Below are 16,848 nucleotides of genomic sequence, written 5' to 3'. Positions count from 1 at the left end.
GTTAATTTGAAGTGTGAACGATTATATCAGTGCATAAATTGTTGGCAGAGATGTGGCATGAAGTTATGTTCATATCAAGACGTAACCGTTTAACCCACAAGTCTATTTTTATCTTTTTGGATGAAAAAGTTATCCAAGTTACGTTAGTCCGACCAGTAGGACTAGTTTTTATTTAATCACAGGACATCAACTCAATATCTGATCGTGCATAAAAGTCGAACCGAGAAAGTCCGCGAATAGAACCCTTTTCGAGCGACGTGGTTTCGTGGACTTTCGTGGTTCACCCTGTTTGCGCGATCAGAGATTGCGCTGATGGTCTATCATGATTGACTAAAAACAGGTCCTATACTAGTCTGACTAGGTTCCCAGATGAATTACTGTGGATGTCAAATACAGTACAATGGTCTCATTTCAATGAACACAGCTGATTCAATTATGAATTTTACCTTAAAATTATTAATTTTACCTTAAAAATTATGAATTTACCTTATAATTATGAATGTTACCTTAAAATTGTGAATGTTACCTTAAGATTATGAATTTCGCCTTAAGATTATGAATTTCATCTTAAATTGTGATTTTTACATTGAAATTATTGATTTTACCTTAAAATTATGAAGTTTACCTTAACATTATGAAGTTTACCTTGAAGTTATTAATCTTCCCTTAAAATTACGAAGTTTACCTTTAATTATGAATTTTACCTTGCGATAATGAATTTTACCTTAAACAGTAAGAATTTCACCTGGAGTGGTTCTCGAGTTCCGGTGCCACTGATTCTTAAAGCTCGTTTAAAATTAAATTAGTGATGACTATGAAACTAAACAAAATATCATCAAATTCCGAACGTACAACTTTACACCAAATGGGATAAAAGATAAGATATTCGATCTTACTGCATTGTAAATTTATATAGATTGATGTTCAATCATTTTCCGAATCAAAAGATTGAATAAGCCGTCAAAAAGGAGTGAATCAATCTTTTCACCCAGTTCATCTCGTGTTGCAAGCGTAAATATTGAAACTTCAGCAATTCTCGCTATTCGCAATAAGGGCGCCGCCAGCGGTTTGCGATGTAATCGTGATGTATCATGGGAAAATCATGATGTATCATGGGAAAAGGTCGACATCAAGTCCGCGCAATACGAATATTACCATGCTATTACATAGGAACACGTGACAATATTTTTAGTTTGTCAATATAACGGTATTACACGCAAATCGATAGAGAAAAATTAATTGTGCACATTTCAAATCACATTATTAAGTATTATTGAGTATCGATTCGCGTGTAACACCTTTATTTTGACAAACTAAAAAATATTGTCACGTGTTCCTATGTAATAGCATGGTAATATTCGTATTGCGCGGACTTGATGTCGACCTTTCCCATGATACATCACGATTACATCGCAAACCGCTGGCGGCGCCCTTATTGCGAATAGCGAGAATTATATAACTGTCATCTAAAGTGCGGTTTTCTGTAAAGGCGGAAAAGATATTACTAAAATGCGTGACTGTGAAATTCATGATCATAGCCTCATCAGTACAATGTGACATGACAGGCTTGCTAAATTGCCCTAGAACTGCTCAACCAGTCAACTTAAATATAGATGAACTTGTAAAGCACCGCTCAGCAACGCACTGCAGAACTAGCCAAGGGTTGCAAGCTGTATTTACAGTATGCTTAAGGGGACGTTTGTCAAACTGACATTTTTGTTGAATTTGTAACATTGTTTCATAAAAATCGAAGGTTTGAAAAACAACACGATATTTTAATTCAAAACAAACGTTTGAAAGGTGAACCTATGAGCAATATTCTACGCTTACAAGGAGCCATTGCTGTTAATTAAAGACTTTGAGGAGCAACAGTTATTGTCTTTTTACAGTTGTACAATATGTTCTACTTTTACCTACAAAATAAAAGCAAAATGGGTGAATATACGTAAAAACCCTACGTGAAAATAATTTATTATATTCACAAGCAAATCGTCACAAGTACTGCACTATACAGTATCATCCTCTGAAGTTCCGGTCCATGAGAGTATCATCAAATGTGTACTAATAGTTTCTTTTCAAATACTATATTCGATTGGAATAACCTCCCATCATCTGTACTAGATCTGTACTAGACCAGGGGCGGATCTTGATATGGTTATGGTGGTGCAGCGCACCACCCTAGAATTCCAAAAAATAGTGTGATCAAATATATGTAATTATCATGTTACTTAAAAAACAATAAAACCCTACAAATTCCATTAAAAATGGCTATTCTGGCTTATTCTGTGAGTCTTAACCATGTATCATAGGGATTTTTAAGTTTTTGTCCAGTGCATAATTAGAAGTAAACTGGCAACCTCAAAATGGTACAGATTCCAGTTTCGCTCCACTAGTTGCTATCTCTCCCACATAAACCCACTATGCAATGACTATAAAAGCTTTTCCATTAGCTTCTATGCGACCCCTACACTACACCGTGGTGCAGAAAATAGGTTCGCTCCACTTTTTCATAATCTTCAACACAGTTCAACATCTTATGTGGCCCACAGAGTCAAGAAGAATGTCCTTACTCAACAGTCAAAAAGTTGAGGTTTCTGTGGAGTCTAGACATCATCAGCTTGTTTATTCACAGATATCGGAATATCTGTGGTTTATTGTAAGAAAGTTATTGTGGTTTCAAGGTTTTTGGATTAAAGTTTAATGGAAGTGTCATGGTGTGTGATCATTCAGGGTGAGTCAGTGCCACAATTATGTCAAAATATTGTTCAAACTAAACCTTTATAATAATGTAACCTCATGCAGACCTACTAAGCACTAAGCAAGAACTTATTGCACCCTATATATTTTTGGTGTGCTAATGCATGCATCATACACCAAAAATGCTATTGAAACTAGTATAAATATACCAGCTAGCATGACTAGTGTGTAGCTCAAGATATACTAGTATTCTGCAAGCCAAATTTATTCAATTTCAAGATGACTTCTGTCGACTATTTGTTTCAAAATCGCTTTTCTACACATGATGACAATATATTAGGTAAGTTTTATTTGAAGAATCAAGGATCTTGTTTTTAACCTATTTATGTTCAGGTTTTTTTTTAATTTACCTTAAAAGTATGCACCAAATCGCACCATTTTAACTTTATTTTTCAAAATTTCTCAATTTCTGAGGGGAAACATCCCCCCTCAGACACCCCCCTTGCGTCGCACAAGTGCTCCGGGAGGCGCTTCGCGCCGATTTGCACCAAGTAAAAAAACTACCACCAGCCGCCACTGTACTAGACTGTACTTCACTATGTAATATGTAATGTAAAGTTCAATCTGCATTGACGTAAAAATATTTGTATTTTCATCGTAGGCCATTTATGTTTAGATTTAGATTTAGATTAAGTTTGCATGTTAAGTAGCATATTGTTTTCTATTAACCTCTCTTAATTATTTGCTCCAATGCAGCCATCACTGTGTTAATTCTGTGAATTGTTTTCTTAGGTATTCTTATACAAATTCTTATGACTTCTCTATGCAAATATAACAAATGCAAAAGCTTGTCAAATTCATTATTCGTCCCATTCGAAATCTTAGACCATGTCTTAAATTATAGAACACACGTGCGAGAGCAGAATCACTTTTTCAAGTTTAATTAATTTGTAATTAACCCACTTATTGCGCCAAAAAAGAAAAACCTTATGAACCTCTAATAGCATTTCCATGAAAAACTTTCATAATAGTTCCCACGAGTATTGCTTTTAAAGTGGCTCTGGGAGATTTCAAGGGCAAATCAGATGAGAAAATTTCGCTTTATTTTGATGAATAGGATCCCTAAAAACCATCCCAGTGGTAATTTACAGGAAAAAAGTCTATGGAAAAAATAAAAGACATTTAGTGAGCGCTGCGTTACTCTTATCTTGTGCTTAGCGCTATACGTAGGTTGCGGAATTTAGCTCCGGATCCGGAACAAAAACACGAAATTTCACAAAAAAGACGACAGCTTAAGCTTCCATTTCATACAAAATAGAGGGAGTACGTTTTATAAAATCTCACAATGCCCCTTTAAGCTTTTAAAACCGTTAACCGCGAACATAATCCCGACATTCTCCTAACCGATATATGAAAGGCATGTAAATATTATGTGCACTATTTAATGATGTAGCACCAACACGTTCGACATTATGGTATGTTGAGCTATGGTTGGAATCTGCCTCTGTTTTTTTAAAGTAAATACTGTATTATTTCTTATTTAAATGCTATGTTAAATAAAATTGCTACAAATATTTACAACAAGCACACATTACCGATTTTTAATTCTGCTCGACTCGGGTAAAATAGTGTACCGATCATGTTCGGAGAGGTATGACGGTGTAATTGAAATCTAAAGTAAATGCTATGGACATCAATATGCTTAACTTTATTGTTAAGTATGTTCTCGTGACGGTGATCGGCATTCGCTTTGAGAGCATGTCGTGTATAATTTTAACTAAGAGTACTTCATGCTTAACATAGAACATGACATTAATGGGGTATTTACATTCTTTGGTGTAAACTTTTAAACTCTTAAGGCCGCGTTTCAGCCGTTTCTGTATTTTGTTCTTTAAAAACGAATTGAATTTAAATTTATTAGCAGCAATAAGAAAAATATGAACATAAGAACAGTAACATCATCATCATGATATCAACATAATCGTGAACAACAGCAACAACAATAGCAACAACAACATCATCATCATTATTATCATCTTCAATCGAGAGAGATTGTGCTGAGGGAACACTCTGTGAAAAGATTGAAAATTTCACTCTAAAAGACTGAAATTTCACTCTTTGCAGAGTGAAAATTTTACTCGTATGGAGGAAAATATGTGATTTTCACTCTTGGTAAATTTAAATGTCAATCTTTTCGATTGACCCGAAGAGTCACTCCGAGGAGGATTGACTTTTTCACTCTTTGGAATTTAGAGAGTAAGAACGTTAGGTGGACCTTCGATAGGATATTAATTAGCAAAATAATTTATTTAAATTTTATGGCTCTCTTCAGTGAAACCAAAAAGTAACCAAATAAGAATTATCTTTTTATATTTGGATCCATATTATATGATCAAAACGGCCATTCAAGTGCTATTTTATAATTCCCTGGAACTTGTCTAGATATCTGTGTTTTCTAAAGCCCAGTTAGCCCAATACTTTAAAAGTCACTGAGTTCTTAACGGTACCTTAACATCAAATATAGGTGGTCGGCTTAATTTACACATAACCAACGTATCATGTTTCGATATTTATGATCTAGTTAAAAGCAAATGTTTCTGACTATCACATTAATTTCATAGTTAGAATCCAGTGTCCACGATTCCATCACTTTTCACAGGCGATACTTGCACTGCATGCAAAGAACTCTTTTGAATTCAACTTTTTTGTAACCTTTTAAAATCTACAATTTGTTTGGCATGCTTCACGTGACAAACAGAGAGGTGGTAAAGCAAAGGAAGTAAACAACGTGAGCAAACAAACGAAGTAAGCAACAAACAAAAGAAGATGCATATATCAGTAAAAACATTCCCATGCTGTCAGGAGTCAATATGCTGATGTTAATCGAGACAAATCTTGACAAACAGGGTTTGCGGGGTGTGGTAAAATTACATTGCACGCAAGTTTGACTTTCCTGTTTAGTGTTTTTCGCTTTCGCAAGGAACTATAAAGTAGTGACATACATTGCACGAGGAAATGGGCTTACCGGTGGATATAACATAAATCAATGTTAACTAGAGTTACTTCACATGTACACCTGCTCACAAAACAACAAAAACAACAACAAACAGCACATTCTTTTGCTATCCGAGCTTCAAAGCCATCCGAGCAGAATGAGAGGAGGAGGAGGCAGTGAAGGCGGAGAAGAAGAAGGGTGAGGCGAATAAGATGACGTGTAGTGTAGGGCAGTTTATTGTAATAAATAATGATTTGTATTGTATGTGATGAAATGTAGTGTAATATATTGTAATGTAAAGCAATGCAACGCAAATGCAATGGAATGTAATGATAAGTATTGTAGTGCAATACAATGCAATGCCATCCAATGTAATGTAATGTAATGTAATGTAGTTTAATGTAATGTAATGCAATGTAATGCAATGCCATGCCATGCGATGCCATGACATGCCATACAATACAATACAATGCAATGCATGCAAATGAATACAATGTATATGCAATGCAAGTACGGTGCAATACAATAGAATACAATAGAATACAATACAATACAATACAATACAATACAATACAATGCAATGCATCGCAATGTAATGCAATGCAATGCAATACAATGTAATGCAATGCAATGCAATGCAAATGCAATGCAATGCAATGCAATAATGCAATGCAATACAACAATGCAATACAATGTAATGCAATGTAATGCAATGTTAGCCAATGCAATGTAGTGTGATGAAAACAGTAGTTCATTTAAAAATGCTGTAATAGAAAAAAAGCTGAAGTATATTTTGTATAATTATGTATAAAAGTATTGCAATTGTAAAATCAAATCTGGATAAGATATCATCTACATAATTATTACCATAATATGCAAATTTATATTGCTAATCTGATCATAGCATACATTTAAGTTACAGGTATACATGCAAAACAACATAATGCATCTGCAGAGATATACCATGCTAAAAGAAACGCAAAGTAGTTTAAAATCTAGCTTAAATATTCATGTCAGCTGGAAAACCAGATAATGTGAATAAATGCAACAATTTTGATTAAAACAAAAGCAGCCAGTAAGCCGATGGTATCGCAGCAAAATAAATATGAGACATAGAGATTGTTGGTTACACTTTGCAAAAATAATGTAATTGTATATATTTGTTCGACATATTTCGTATATGTTTAGCAAGATCACGAATACCCAAAAAGCACTGGGACAAATTGTGAAAGTCAGGTGATATTAATCTACTTTTCTCAAAAGTAATTGACAGGTACGCGATTCTTTGTACTTAGAACCGACGGTTTTACGGCCCCTCCAAATGAGGAAGCACTTCCGTGGTTCGTTTTCCCATCAGGGGATAATAATCTACTCTTCTCAATAAAACTCACAGCTACGCGTGACCTTGTACTTAGAACCGACGGTTTTACGTCCCCTCCGAATGAGGAAGCACTTCCATGGTTCGTTTCCTCATCAGGGGATAATAATCTACTCTTCTCAATAAAACTGATAGCTACCCTTGACCTTGTACTTAGAACAAACGGTTTTACGTCCCCTTCGAATGAGGAAGCTTCCATGGTTCGTGGATAATAATCTACTCTTCATAATAAAACTGACAACTACGCATGACCTTGTACTTAGAACCGACGGTTTTACGTCCCCTCTGAACCACTTCCATGGTTCGTTTCCATATCAGGGGATAATAATATGTGACCCGGCAGCACAAATGAGCCGTAAATTCCCTAAATTGTATTCTGAGTTGCGATGTAAAATGTGTACGCAGGTCGTATTCATCGGTAACTTAAGCTGGCCCGACATCCGTCTCATTTTGATAGTCAAAACTAATCAATAATCCTATTGTTGAAGTGGATAATAAGCTTCTACCTTAGATGGCTATAGAACTTTTAATAGCTCTGGTCTTTGTTTGCTTTTGCTAAATCCTCTTCAAGTGGTGGGTTACCAGGCATTGTATTTTGTACAGGTATTCATAACCAACAATTAACAATGAGAGAACTTTCTTAAACCTCGTTGACTTGGGGATGATTTGAAATGACCGCCAATTATTACTGTTTGATATTTATTGCCAGCAATGTGGAAAAAGAGACACATGTAAAAACGTAAAAAGCTACAATTTTGTTGACGGAGCAAAGTTTAACAAACCATAACCCCGCTTCTGGATATCGTTTGAAGACAAATGATATACCATTTTTAAGTTTATGATGTTTATTTTTTAAACACGAAATAAAACAAAATTGACCGGGGAGGAATTTACGGCTCATTCGCCGTGGACGGTCACATATACTCTTTTCAATAAAACTGACAGCTACGTGTGACCTTGTACTTACAGCCGACGGTTTATGTCCCCTTCGAATGAGGAAGCATTTCCTCATCAGTTAAAACCCAGCATTTGCCATGAATGAACAGGATACATGGCCTTGTGCCCCATTAAGCTATCAAGTGCATTTCTCTATAACCACTCTTCACGCTCCTTAATATCCATTCAAATTCCTCGATATCAGATATATTTACAAATGACAAAACAAATATACGATCAACCTTACTTCCTATCTCCAAAACGAGCAAGGAAATGTTCTCTCCTCTGACAGTCTGAAAGCTCTTCACGCAATGGATTTGTATGTTAAACAGTGCCCCACTATTTACTCTCACCATGCTCACTGGCTGACACATCACTTGAACAATTTCACTCAAATTGTATTCTTTTGGGTGTGATAGGTCTTTGATACCCAACAAACAGAGGTGTTTAGATAGCCTGAATCTATGCCAGCGATATAGGTCGCGAATTGGAAAGGTCTCGTGTACATTTATATAACTGACTGAAACAAGAGTGCATGCCACAGGTAGTAACATGTGCTTTACATGTTCACTTGTTGCAGAGTTTACAACTTTCTATGATAAAATGTAATGATCTGTACTCTGACAATTACTATGTAAGATTTCAAAAACAGTTTTACTAGTGAATGGCAAAGTCTGCCATCCTTGTAAATTAGTTTTGTACACAGGACTGCTGTTACAAGTAATCTCGAAGGATATATTCCCAGAAAACTCACATTTTGACGTAGTTTATCAAGTCTAGCTTAAATATTCATGTCAGTTGAAAAACCAGACATGTGAACTATTTATAAATGCAACGATTTTGATCAAAACAAAAGTAGTCAGTAAGCCGATGGTATCGCAGCAAAATAAATATGGGATATAGAGATTATTGATTACAAGTTGAAAATACAATGTAATTGTAGATTTTGTTCGACACATATCTGTAGTTAGATCACGAATACCCAAAGAACACTGGGACATATTATGACAGTTTTAATGGATAATAATCTACTCTTCTCAAAACTAACTGACAGCTACGCCTCTCTTTGTACTTGGAACCGATGATTTTACGTAACCTCCGAATGAGGAAGCACTTTCATGGTTCGTTCCCCATCAGTCAAAACCCAGCTGTCAGTTGTGCAACTGACACAACAGCAAAATGCACTAACACCGAACAGCTTCCTGGACCACTTTTACAGGCGAATAATTGGCACCCAGCAAATGAAATCTGTGAGAATGCGTACAAGATCCTTACACAGGTGATTATTTCTTAAGAGTAAGTGGAATAGAGTAAGTGGAATATTGTGAAACGGGGCTGCTTCTGCTTTTCACACACTTTATTTTTCAGGAAACAGGTCTTGTTTCACACTATTCCACTTACTCACAGATTTCCATGTGTTGGGTGCCAATTATTGGGCTGTGAATGTCCAAGAAGCTGTTCCATGTCAGTGCATTTTGCTGTTGTGTCAGCTGGACAACTGTTTGGTTACTCAGCAGTGTTTAGAGTAGAGCATTGAAGTAATCCTGTGTGCAATTTGGTTCATTTTTATGCACAGGATTTTAAGATATGACCTTGTAAAAACGTATAAGTTTCTTTTTGAGCCCAGTTTATATAACTTACGCACTGCCCCTATTAACGATGCACTTCACACTAGGAGATTATGTATCCGCCATTTTGTTTTATTTTCAAAAACAATCTTACAAAGTAACATCTTGCACATTCTTAACATGAAATCTTAATTCATTGGACTTGAGAAACTTGTAAAAATGAAATGAAATACGGGTTCACAAGTTTCAAGTTCCCCCAAGACATTTGAAAATGAATCGAAAAGTTGTGATGTTGACGAAAATTAATTTAAAAACATTCTAACGGTTAATGGTTGGTTATTTTGTATTATACACCTGGTCCAATTCACAATGTCAGACTCCGTTGCGTTCTGTGGCAATGGCTCAGTATGTAAGAAAAAAAAGAGTTAAAAAACTGCACTTTGATACATTAAAACTCTCATAAAGCACGCATTATTTAAAGTTGTCAAAATCATCTTTTCGCACATAATAAATCACTGTGACAGAAAGTAACAACATCTGACATTGTAAATTGCACCAGTTGTGTAAAACAAAATAGGCTACCAAAATCCAACCTCTGCCATAATTCTTTTAGAGTATTTTAATTTTGTTGGCAATTCGATTTATTATTGGATTAATTATTCATTACGTCGTGATGTATATATGACGTATTATATTATTTTGTCAATTCACAACAAAATATGCGTCATCAAAATGCACAATTATTTTAGTTTTTGTCACCATTTAATTATAAAACATGTAACTTGCATTTATGTTAATTTCATCTAGAAATTGTTTCTTATATAATTAAGCGTAGCGACACCTTTTGTGCGCAGTTTAAATATTCTAAACGTACACGTTAAACGTGTTTTTCTGCCTCACCCAGTATCAGGAATACAATAGTTTCGCATTCCACAACATTCCATCCATAGCAGTTGCTGTATTGTGATTCTGATATGAAGATCGATTGGGCGCTAAGGTGTACACAAACGTTTCTCTTGCTGCATCTGGACAACTTTCCATCCATATCAGCTCAGCCTCATACCCAAATGTGTGCTATATGGGCCACTCTCCAGACACTGGCACCCACAGTTGTAAAGGTAGCCTCCGTGCAGTGATCTCCCTCACGAATTTATCAATTAGGATTTATAATAGTGTACATGGCTGGTTAATATAATGTGTATTGTTATCCATGGTCAGCATGGTAAATATTATGTTTCTCATATAATTATATTGATCTTAAATTCGTAAAAATCCTATATCGAAATACTGTTTCCGTTCTTTCTGTTATTTTTCATCGTGTCACTTTAGCGTCAGGATAAACTTCATGGTAAACGAAGTAAATACATCTCCATTGGATTCCAAAACAGGTCTATTGCCTATTGTTAATCTTTGTAAAAGTTTTATTCAAAACCTGTTTCATCTGTTGGATAGAGCTTCTTCGCCTTCCTTTCCCATTCTCTATGGCTTTTCTTCTTCTAACCTCTCTGTAGAGTTCATGAAAGGCTTCACGTATGTTCTCATCTCCGGAACAAGCGGAGCTCTCAAAGAAAGCACATGCTAGATCTTGGGCGCATTTTTCGCCTTCTTCCACCGTCACTTCACGAATGTGATCCAAGTCATTTTTGTTACCAATGATTACTAAAGAAACATTTCTGGCTTTCTTGATTTCATCGAGATGGTTTTTGATTTGTACAATGTCTTCAAAACTTTTTCTGTCCGTGATGCTGTATATTAATAGGAAGCCATCCGCCCATCTTATATGACCTTCTCTATCGTTTCTTCCTGCAAATTGAAAAACAAATAAGGTCACGTTAAGTAAAATGTGATTTTAACAGAACTTGAAATAGTTTGTAACATAGAAGGCTTAATAATACTGCAACTGACAAACTTTAAACCGGTAGTTAAATCTCTTAATCTGTTTTCTACTCAATGTTACTACTTTTTTTCTACTCCCCTACTACCAAAAGCATGATGGGGAAAATGATTAACTACATCGTTCACATCCTATGAACAGTGAACACCCAGATGAACACACAATAACATTAAGGGTGCACAACACCATAAGAACCAGCTAAGTGACTTATTTACTTTGCGGTAAATTTGACTCGCGACTAATCTATTCATCTACCAATGTGACTCTCCGTATCCTCACATGCTTTAAAACACTGAAGCGGTGCATTCACTGGGATACTGGTTTTATAATGATTTTTGTACACTTCGTGATCTTGGATTTAAGGGAAAAATCGAGGTGGCCCGTGGGCTTTTTTTTTTGTCCTATTAAGCCAAGCAACATAATGTGCCAAGTTTGGTTCTGGTAGGAGAAAGCGGTAGTTTTTTTTGCCTGAGATTGACCTGCCTATCTGGTATTGCTTTCCTTCTCACTTAAAAGTCATTTCCGGAAATCGTTACGCATGCAAAACGCATCACGTTTGAAGAGATCAAATTTATATGCAAAACTCTTCAATGGCCTAGCGCCTTGTTATATGAGTGTTATAAACAAGTAACAAGGCCATTGTCACTGATCATTGCTATCTTAGCCAGAGTCCTGGTAATAAAGCATGCTTCATTCCGAGAACTGATGATGATATTTAAAGCCAAAATAATAACTGAAATCGACAGAGCAACAACTTCAACGATATCAACCCGATTGGAACGTGATGGATAATGATACTTGGTTTGTACTTCAATCGCAAACCATTCAGCGACTGATTGAATGAAAATTCTTTTGCTGTATGAAAAAGTCAACCTAGTGCATAAAAAGTGGGCAAAAGAAGCGTGTTTGGGGATGGTGTTATTGTGCAGGTATGAGGAATACCCCTACTCTTTTTGTACCTTTTTGTCTGCGAATTATTAATAAAAATTAATTCAATTTGTGTATGTTGATTTAGCAGACCCAGCTGTGCCATGAATTGTAATGAATGTTGGTGTGTGGGGGTGAGTGTGTGAGGGATGGATGGGATGAATGGATGTGATTTTGAAGGGTCGGATGTGTTTGTCGAGTGCGTTTGCTATAAGTTATACTTGCGAGAACTATATCTGAATAGCACACCGACATAACAAGGATTAGGATTTCGTCCTCGAAACGAAGTCCTCAGAAAGCGTAAAAACGTGATCTTAGATGTCCCATACTGTAGATCTTCCGCACAGTGTTAACATTGCGTGAACTTGTTCATGTATTACCGATTTAAATGGATTTGGTATGATAACACATACAACCGCAAAAAGAGGACTTTTAGACTTATGTTCGTGTTCAAGTCACGGTATTATATAAAATATGAAATAAGTTTTTTTTTCGACCCGTACCAACGCGTTCATTTTCACTTACAAATTTGACATGCATTTAGATGTAGACTTCAGGCACAGCAGCAAGCCAATTTCATAGATCGTGATTCTTTCAGTTTCCTAGTTCATTTCAGTTATCTCTTTAAGACTCAGTTTTATCAAATTTAAAAAGAATTCCGAATTCAAAACATTTATAAAAATCTCACGGGGCAATTTTATATTGTCATTGCATGTATCAATTTTGTGATATATAGTGTCTTTTTCATCATGCCTTACTCGTATAAATAGAAACTAAATACTATTTTAAAGTGTGATCTTTGACAACTCTAGGATCACTTTTGGAAATACATATGTCCCTATCAGTATATTATATTTATTATGTGTCAAAAATAGCAGCTACGATAAAAACCTTGTAAATATTTGTCTTATTTACCATGTTTACCTCTTTAAATACATTTATAGATGATTGATGTGTTTTTCTCTTTTCAATTTAGCTTTGACATTTTCAATGTTCAATGTATTTTCCCCCGTGGTGGGTTCTGAATTTTGTTTTCCGTTTTACATTACCTTATGGACGTAAACAAACTGCTAGCCTCAATTTTTGCACTTTCCCCTTTCATTTCTCAATTTTCATTTCAAAAGGAGTCTGTACGAGCGTATCGGATCATTAAATGAAATTTTTCGGGAAAAAATCACAAATTGTCATTTTAAATTAAGATGGGGAATCCAGTTTTAGCCATTTAACTAAAAACTGCGGATTATTTCTAATGTTAATACATTGTTCTTGGAAATTAGTGAAAGAAGCCAATAGTTGCATTTATATTAATAGAACCCATACCATTCCTCTTGTGTGTCAGCTTTATCTGTCTCGATATTGTGGTGTAATGCTCCCCTCTGACCATGCTGACCCGCAGTATACCTGACACCTCACGGTACGGATCATAACTCAAGAATTCCTGAACCAAATCAGGGGTATAGCCATACCATACTATATATTTTGTCAATAATTTTTAATTAAAATTAATCATAGTCAGGGTCAATATTAAAAAGAGCCGGAGATTGGAACTCATCAAGTGTTTGAATAGGAAGGGTTATGGAACTCGGCCTGAAAGATGAGGCTATAGTCTGTAGACTTTTTAGCGGTATGAGATTCTCACCTGACCAGCTGTATCTAAAATCTCCATGGTAACAACTTCATCATCAATGGACGTTTGATGCCGATATGTGAATTCTGCATTTGAAGAAAATGAAATATATAAATAACGTCGATATACATTAATACTTGGAATTCATCTTATCAATACGTTCTTATCAAATCTAAATTTAGAAACGATTTCAATCACAATGATATCTGTAGCATTGGTCCAACACCTGACACCTTTGATTGCCTTTAAAAAAAAAATATTTTGAATAAAATAAGTAAGTGTTAGACTACGTGGGTGTAGCAAGCGGATGGATAGGGTGCTCGAAGTCCAGGGCCCCAAGTTCAGGGGCCCCGATCAAAAGCGAATATGAAATGATTAGGAAAAGGGCTAATAAATGAGATGTTAAAAGGGTCCCGCACTGCTGGTGGTCCACGGTCCCTTGTTAAGGCTCTTGTTATGCCCCTGGCAGACTGTTTACATACCAAGGGGTATCCCCTACCTAACAGACGTGACAGCTGCTTTACAGTTTGCTGATTCCAACAACCGCGGACGTCCACGGTTGGAGGTGTGTAGCGGGGTGTGTAGGGGGCAAAAAGTCATATTTTTACAAACCAAAGCCCCCCTCCCCCCACACACACCAGAGCTGTTAACTTTTCGGAATTGCTTGGCGTGAAATATCGTCGAATAGGGGTACAGGACGGATTGTTTCACGACTTAAATATTATTAAAAGTTGACCCCTGCTTTTTCTCGCCTGGGTGCTCTAGAGTCTAAGAAGGAAAAATTGTATTTTGACGATGAGTGATATTTTACTACTGAGAGCGTGAAAAAGTGGCCAAATGCGTGAAACTGCGTGAGAGTTGACAACCCTGACCCAAACCAGCCGCACCTCCATACAAACACAACCCACATTCAGGCACAAATAACAACAATCAAACAAATTAACTTACCTAACGTGGGATCATATTCGTAGATAAATCTTTTGGTTAAGTAGCGGACTACAGTAGCTGAAATGAGAATAAAAAATGACCATTATTTAGACTTTTAAACGACTGGACTTGAGGTATAGCTCTCTCGGGAAATTATTTTCAGTTGACATAATGATGATAAAGAAGGAAACGCCAATGTTAATCAGCCATAATTTGAATTCAACAACCGGGGCAGATTTCTCAAAATTGTAATTTTGCTTCTTCCGATTCACGAACCGTTTGTGATGAAGTTTCACCTAAAACGTAAAGTAATGAATGACAATGTTGTTAAGAATTTCATTAATACCGGCAATAGGTTGGTAACCAGTAAAGGAAATTCTCGTTTTAATTGAAAATTACAGCATACACCTTACATCCATAATTTTGCACCTAAATTACAAACTTGACATTAAGTTTTTATGGAATTAAAAAAATATGAATGAACGAATGAATAATTATATTAGGAGATCACTAGCAACATTATACACACCGTGTTTGTTTAAGCTCTAAAGAAAACTAGAAAACAGTTTAAAATGGCAAATGTAATTATTATGCTATCTACTGAAGATAGCAATCAGTTATGTATTGAGTGTATTTACGTCTCTTAAGACCTCTATACTATTGTGTTAAAACATTATACCAAAAATGACTCTGAATTAGAGAATTGAATTACATTTAATAAGTAAATAAATGTTGACATTTAAAGACCGCCTTTCACATGTATCAAAGAGCTTTACATTTATTCCGCTGTCATTAGAATATGTCAGCTGCCATACAATGCCCAAATGCTCACACCGTTCACGTTGGGTGGCGCTCAATGGACAATATTCCTCCTAACAACTCCCCATTTCACCCCTGGGTAGAGAGAAGCAAGTGAGATAAAGTACCATGTCCAAGTGCACAATACGATGGCATTGTCGGGGCTCGAACTCACAACCCTCCGATTACGAGGTAGAGCCTCTACCGCTTCGCCACCGTGCACCTATGCATTTGTATATGCGTGTTTGTTTATATAATATATTTGTATATACATGCCTGTGAACTTCGCTAAAATAAATGAACAATTATAGAAATAAATTGAGGTAAACGTGGTAAGTTTCAAGCAATATTATGTTACAAACATGTGAGATGACATATAAGAGATTGATATTGTGGACATTAAGATTTTATTGGACAAGGACAATATAGACCATATCAGAAAGAGGATTACCACCGGCTATCATCGACGCGTCGTCGTTGTCGATTTACAACATAGGCCATATACACACGAACAAACAAAAAACATCAAGAACAAGCAAAAACCCCTCCCATCCCCCTCAAAACTCCGACTATAAAAGCAGGCGTATTATAGAGGGTACCGTACTTTAATTTAACATGTTTAATATGTCGTTCTTGCCCTTGCGAATTGCGATGATACGTGATATTGAGGCATGAGGCATAGGTGTTATGTATACTGAAGTTCCATTTTCATTTTTACAAATTTCATAGCGAAGTGGTTTCCTCCAGGCCCAATACTTACAATGTGAATACTCCATCACTGACTGGCGACGAGCGGTTGGCATTTGACCAATGAGGTAGCGTGCTTTTCCCAATGGACGCAACAAAAAGCACACTGCTTCGCTTAAACCAATCGCTCGTCGCTCAGCGATGGAGTATGAATTCAGCTTGAATATCGAAACACCGATTGGAAACACCGATGAGTTTATTGGTTGGAAATTATAAATCGCTCATCTCGAGCGACTTGTGTATTAATTCATCGTCATATCGGCATATCGCCAACCTTCGGTAACCGAGATATCAAGGACGATCAAGGACCGCAACAGGATATAAAAATCATACATTATGCACATACATATTATT

General features: G+C 36.1%; 1 protein-coding gene across 1 annotated transcript; it reads right to left on the bottom strand.

Annotated features, from left to right (window-relative positions):
• Positions 1 to 9,866: 9,866 nt before the first annotated feature.
• LOC140167675 (ras-related and estrogen-regulated growth inhibitor-like) lies at positions 9,867 to 16,523 on the bottom strand. Its single transcript, XM_072190975.1, has 4 exons — positions 16,508 to 16,523; positions 14,971 to 15,027; positions 14,040 to 14,108; positions 9,867 to 11,377 (listed from the first exon to the last, which is right to left on the bottom strand). The coding sequence occupies exons 1-4, from the start codon at positions 16,521 to 16,523 to the stop codon at positions 10,965 to 10,967; spliced, it is 555 nt and encodes a 184-aa protein (XP_072047076.1). The 3' UTR covers positions 9,867 to 10,964.
• Positions 16,524 to 16,848: the final 325 nt, after the last annotated feature.

This window comes from Amphiura filiformis, chromosome 13 (genome assembly GCF_039555335.1).
Source record: "Amphiura filiformis chromosome 13, Afil_fr2py, whole genome shotgun sequence".
NCBI classification, from domain to species: domain Eukaryota; kingdom Metazoa; phylum Echinodermata; class Ophiuroidea; order Amphilepidida; family Amphiuridae; genus Amphiura; species Amphiura filiformis.
This window is presented reverse-complemented; position numbering and strand designations above follow the sequence as displayed.

What these genes read in the sequence shown, in the direction of transcription:
- LOC140167675 (XM_072190975.1), bottom strand. An exon ending in CGAATATGATCCCACGTTAG is followed by an intron (nt 14,109 to 14,970) that starts GTAAGTTAATTT and finishes CTTCAAATGCAG; the next exon opens with AATTCACATATCGGCATCAA. An exon ending in GGAGATTTTAGATACAGCTG is followed by an intron (nt 11,378 to 14,039) that starts GTCAGGTGAGAA and finishes TTCAATTTGCAG; the next exon opens with GAAGAAACGATAGAGAAGGT.